Below are 4,571 nucleotides of genomic sequence, written 5' to 3' on the forward strand. Positions count from 1 at the left end.
GTGGCCTGTTACAGACTAGTCAGAGGGGACCAGCAGGCATTGGGGGAGTCCCTGTTCCCCCGAGCACCGCCAGGAGTGACCAGGAGTAACGGTCACAAGCTGGCAGAGGGGAGATTCAGGCTAGACATCAGGAGGCGCGACTTCACAGTCAGGGTGGCTAGGAGCTGGAACCAACTCCCAAGAGAAGTGGTGCTGGCTCCTACCCTGGGGGTCTTTAAGGAGGAGGCTAGACGAACACCTTTCTGGGGTTATTTGACCCCAGTACTCTTTCCTGCCAGGGCAGGGGGTCAGACTCGATGATCTGCTCAGGTCCCTTCTGACCCTACAAACTATTAAACTAATCTTTCGTAAAATGCATAGGTTCACATTGATTATTTGACAAGCACTCTGGGCAGTGGAATTATTTCCCCACTCAGTTATTACTTGGAATTAAATGCTCCCATTACTGAGCACATTCATTTCAGGCTCTTTATAGAGAAAAGTCATCTTCCAATATTAGTTTCCCCATCACCCTCATCCAAAGCAGTATTCTCCTGCCACAGAATTAGTCAAGTAAAGAACAACTTGTCCCATAATTTACAGACACTATCTTAAATCTTCAAATGTCCCTTGAAAAGCAATTCATAGGCTGCTATTACTTCTTGCTATAAATGAGTAATGTCTGAATATATAGCCTCTCTTCCTCATCTGCCACTGAACATCATGAAGTAGTGCAAAAGTAAGATAACTGGAGTCAGTTACTGTTTCAGAGTAGAGTTTTACTACAGAAGAAGCTTACCTCACTGCCTTCATGAGATCTATTTTGTATTTCAGAAAGCAGCTAAACTGCAACTACCCCCAACAAAAGATGTATTCGTCCCCAGAATTGAGTTAGACTCAAACGTAATGCATTCTGTTTACCAAAGTGCCACTTTGCTTAAAGAAGCCCTGAAAAAGTCAGTGTCTCAGCCTGAGAAGACAATGGAAGGTACCGTGCCGATATCAAATAGATGTCTCATTTAGCGGTTCCATGTTGCAAAGTCAACTGTGCTGAATAGGACAAACCTCTTTCATAAAATTAAGTGTTTGTCTCCATTAGTAAAGAGTCAGCTTGGTTGCATTCTGACAGGGTGTGAGACATTTCACGCCCTGGTGCACATTTGAAGAGTAAACCTACTGACTCGCCTTACTAGCCAATCTAGATTAGGGCTCATTAGGTGTATAAGAAGATATGATAGTCTTTCAGTAACAAAAGAAGTTAAACAGGGAGATCTTTAGCAGATCTATACAGGAGTCACTTCCACAGCTAAAAATAAAGTTGAATCCCAGAATGGGGATGCCTTTGAACAATGCTATATTGAATACAGGTAGATTTCACACACAAACTGCCCCAGCTTTAATTAAATGGGATAAAAATCCAGGAGCTGAGATGGGATGGAATCCTAAAATAAGGAATTTAAAACCAGTGGGGAAGGGGAGTTTTGGGTTGGCTTAGAAGTCTTTGCTGATGCTGTGCAGTCTAGTAGCTACCAGGTGGGATAGTGGGAGCTGTTAGTGATGGGAGCATATCTGAAAAGAGCCGTGCTGACTGTCACAAATGCTTCTTACAGCAAGTGGACCACCCAGACCACTTATGGAAGAGAAGGGTAAGTCTTTCATCTCCCCACCACAAGCTCTCCAACTGCAATCTTGTGCTGAAATAACATCCCCTTTCCCCGTTTGTTTCCATATTTATATTTGCCTATAAAATTGCATGCAAATTATTGGCTATGATGCCCAGTAGTCTGGACACAACAAGCTTTTTACTGCATCTTCTGTTGTCTTTATTAAAGGAAGATGAAAACAATGTAGTCACAGACAGATCTTGAGGAGTCTGTGCACTGCCTGTATTAGCATAGGGGCTGGAGTCCCAGCTGAGATGAGAGCTTTGTGCTAGATGCCAGAGATCCCTAGAGTGAGGGACAGTTACTGTCCAGAAGATCTTGCGGTCCAGTGGAGAAAGGACTCTAGGGATGCTGCAAAGTCCACTAGTGATTTCACTATTGCCAATCTGCCTTACATATCAAGTACTCAGGCTGCCCGAGGCCTGCCAGTGTGAAGTTCTGAGGGAGAGACCCCATTTTACAGATACAGGAAGACTAAGGAGTGGCAGAATCAGGCCTCTGATTTAGTCCCCTTCAGTTTAGCACCAGTAGAAATGCTGCAGGAATGAGGCTTAGATGACTTTGCCTGGGTCTGTGGCATTTGAATGAAGGTCTCAACTCTTAACTGAGGTGCTGAACTGCAAAACCATCCTTCCTCACTTTTTGTCATTGCCAATATGATTGCAGGACCCCCAGAGTGGAAACCCAGGCCCTTTTGCCTTCTGAATATGCCACCACCTTCTCCAATCAAACCCATGGTACCCCGTAAAAAGCCTGCTGGACTGCGTAAGTTTGACAAGCAGCATGGTCATCGACACATGAAACACTCACTAGATTCTCTCCTTTACACACCTGGTGTTGTATGTCTCCTCGACCAAAGTGGTCACCAATGCTAAGGGCTACCACCAACTTGAAAGCTGCATCATCATCTGTTTTTGATCACAGTTTTTTTTTTTTTTAAATATTAGTAGCATCATCGAAAGAACTAGAACAGAAAGATAGGAAAGCAGTTTTCCCTCCCTGCTTATCCCCTACTTGCCCCTCAAAAGGGCCACACACAATGGCTCTTTGAGTTACCTCAAAAAAACCCATTCCACGCTTAGCAAGGGAGCGGGAAAAGAGATTAGGAAACATGGAAAAAAGGGAGAGGAGAAGTAAGTTCAAGACCTTTAAACCTTCAAGAGCAAGCTCTTAGAAACCCAAGTGAACTTGATGCATGGAGTTCAAGTTGATGGTATTCCCGTAACACAGCTGTGATATGCAGGTAATCTATAGAACCAGAATGGCATGGGACTACACAACTGTTGTGTTAACTCATATCTTTATGCATAAAGCAGCACATAACAGCATTACTAAATGGTGCTTGTAGTTGTAAATGGGCCTGTTGTTGGAAGGCACCTCTGTGATGGCTTTTGATTCATGTGAAGTTAAAGAACTGAGGGTTGATGGCAAGATCACTCCCTTGGCTGCCATGCTGCTGTCTGTGTCAAGATGGTAGCAATCTCTCAACTTCATCGTTCAGCCAAGCTATTTTGCTGGGCCCTGCTCCCATGAGATACAGGGGGTTTTTTTTGACAAGGAACAAAGTAAGGCCTGGTCTACACTAGAAAGCTTTGCTGGGAGAGCTCTGGTAGAAGAATGCATCTAAACAGTCCCTTGCTTCTGTCAGCTGTAGCAGTCCCACAGTGGCTTGCACTGACTGCTTGGGAGAAAAATGCTCTACTGAACAGAAGCCCAGGTCACTCAGTCTAGTTGAAAACACTCATTTCCTGCCAGCATGAGCAGACAGCTGCCACCAAGGAAAAGCATGCACCCGTTTGCAGCAGAGGGAGGGGCTGGTTCCCAGCCCAACTGTGGACAGAAGCACATGAGGAGACTGCAGGCCATAGGCATAAATGGACAAGAAGTAGTACCAGCCAAGACTAAGGTTCCCCAGCAGTCCTGACTCCAGCAACCCCAGTGAACACACAGCATGGACCTGCCCCTGGCATGCTCACACCCCCTTGGCAGGGACTGGATTTGCAGCCATAAGCAGGGGCCAGCACCTCCTTAAGGTGAAGGAAAGTCTTTGGGGTCCCTCTCTCAGCCAGGGCCTCTCTAACCCCTCCACTTGGTTGTTTTCCCTGGGGTTGTTCTGCTGGTCCAGCTCAGGAATCCCAGAGGAGTGTCTTATGCTCTTGGACAAGAATGTCTGTGTCCCTAGGGATCATCCCACAGAAGAGGGTTGTAGCAGTAACTCCTGTTCTGTCCCTTGTGGTTGTTAGTTAGAGCAGCCCATGCCCTCCACACCATGCCAGAAGCACTTCTCCAGTGGGAACTGTTGCTGATCACGTCACACTGCTGTGACATGGCTCAGGCATCCTCAGCATTTGTCTACAGCATTTGCTTTTGCTGCATCTTGTTCTGCCTGGTGTTTCCCTGCTGCTGCTGATCAACAGCCTGTGCAGGTCTCCTGCATTTTTGCTTCCATAGATTCTCTGGAAAACGTCCCCACCCCCATTCTGTCCCCCAACCTGCCACCGTGACACATCTCGGGAGCTCCTGGGTGAAAGCCCTCATGTCCCCCACATTGTGAAGCAGAGCAAGGGTGGGCAGGGCAGCACCCAGAGGCTGGCAGTCGGTCACAGAGCCCTCCCCCCTGCGCTGCTGCTGTACACCTCGCAGGCTCCCCATCTTTCTGTCAGAAGCCTGAAGTGCAGCGATCTTGACTCAAGGCCAGCGTGGGTGTTTCATAGTTTCTAGGGTCAGAAGGGACCTGAGCAGATCATCTAGTCTGACCCCCTGCCATGGCAGAAAAGAGTGCTGGGGTCAAATGACCCCAGCAAGATGTTCATCTAACCTCCTCTTAAACACCCCCAGGGTAGGAGCCTGCACCACTTCTCTTGGAAGCTGGTTCCAGACCCTAGCCGCCCTGCCTGTGAAGTCGCGCCTCCTGATATCCAGCCTAAA

General features: G+C 47.3%; 1 protein-coding gene across 3 annotated transcripts in view; it reads left to right on the forward strand.

Moving 5' to 3' along the window:
* TRIM25 (tripartite motif containing 25) overlaps positions 1–4,571 on the forward strand; it is a 20,681-nt gene that overhangs the window by 8,108 nt on the left and 8,002 nt on the right. For 2 of the 3 annotated variants that reach the window (XM_019542436.1, XM_019542438.1), the window contains exons 4-6: positions 814–967; positions 1,590–1,625; positions 2,310–2,408. In XM_019542436.1, coding sequence (XP_019397981.1) covers positions 814–967; positions 1,590–1,625; positions 2,310–2,408 — 289 coding nt within the window. The remainder of the gene's footprint in view (positions 1–813; positions 968–1,589; positions 1,626–2,309; positions 2,409–4,571) is intronic. The other variant, XM_019542437.1, reaches the window with a different exon arrangement.

Source organism: Crocodylus porosus, unplaced genomic scaffold (assembly GCF_001723895.1).
Source record: "Crocodylus porosus isolate Cpor-Errol unplaced genomic scaffold, CroPor_comp1, whole genome shotgun sequence".
Taxonomy (NCBI): Eukaryota; Metazoa; Chordata; order Crocodylia; family Crocodylidae; genus Crocodylus; species Crocodylus porosus.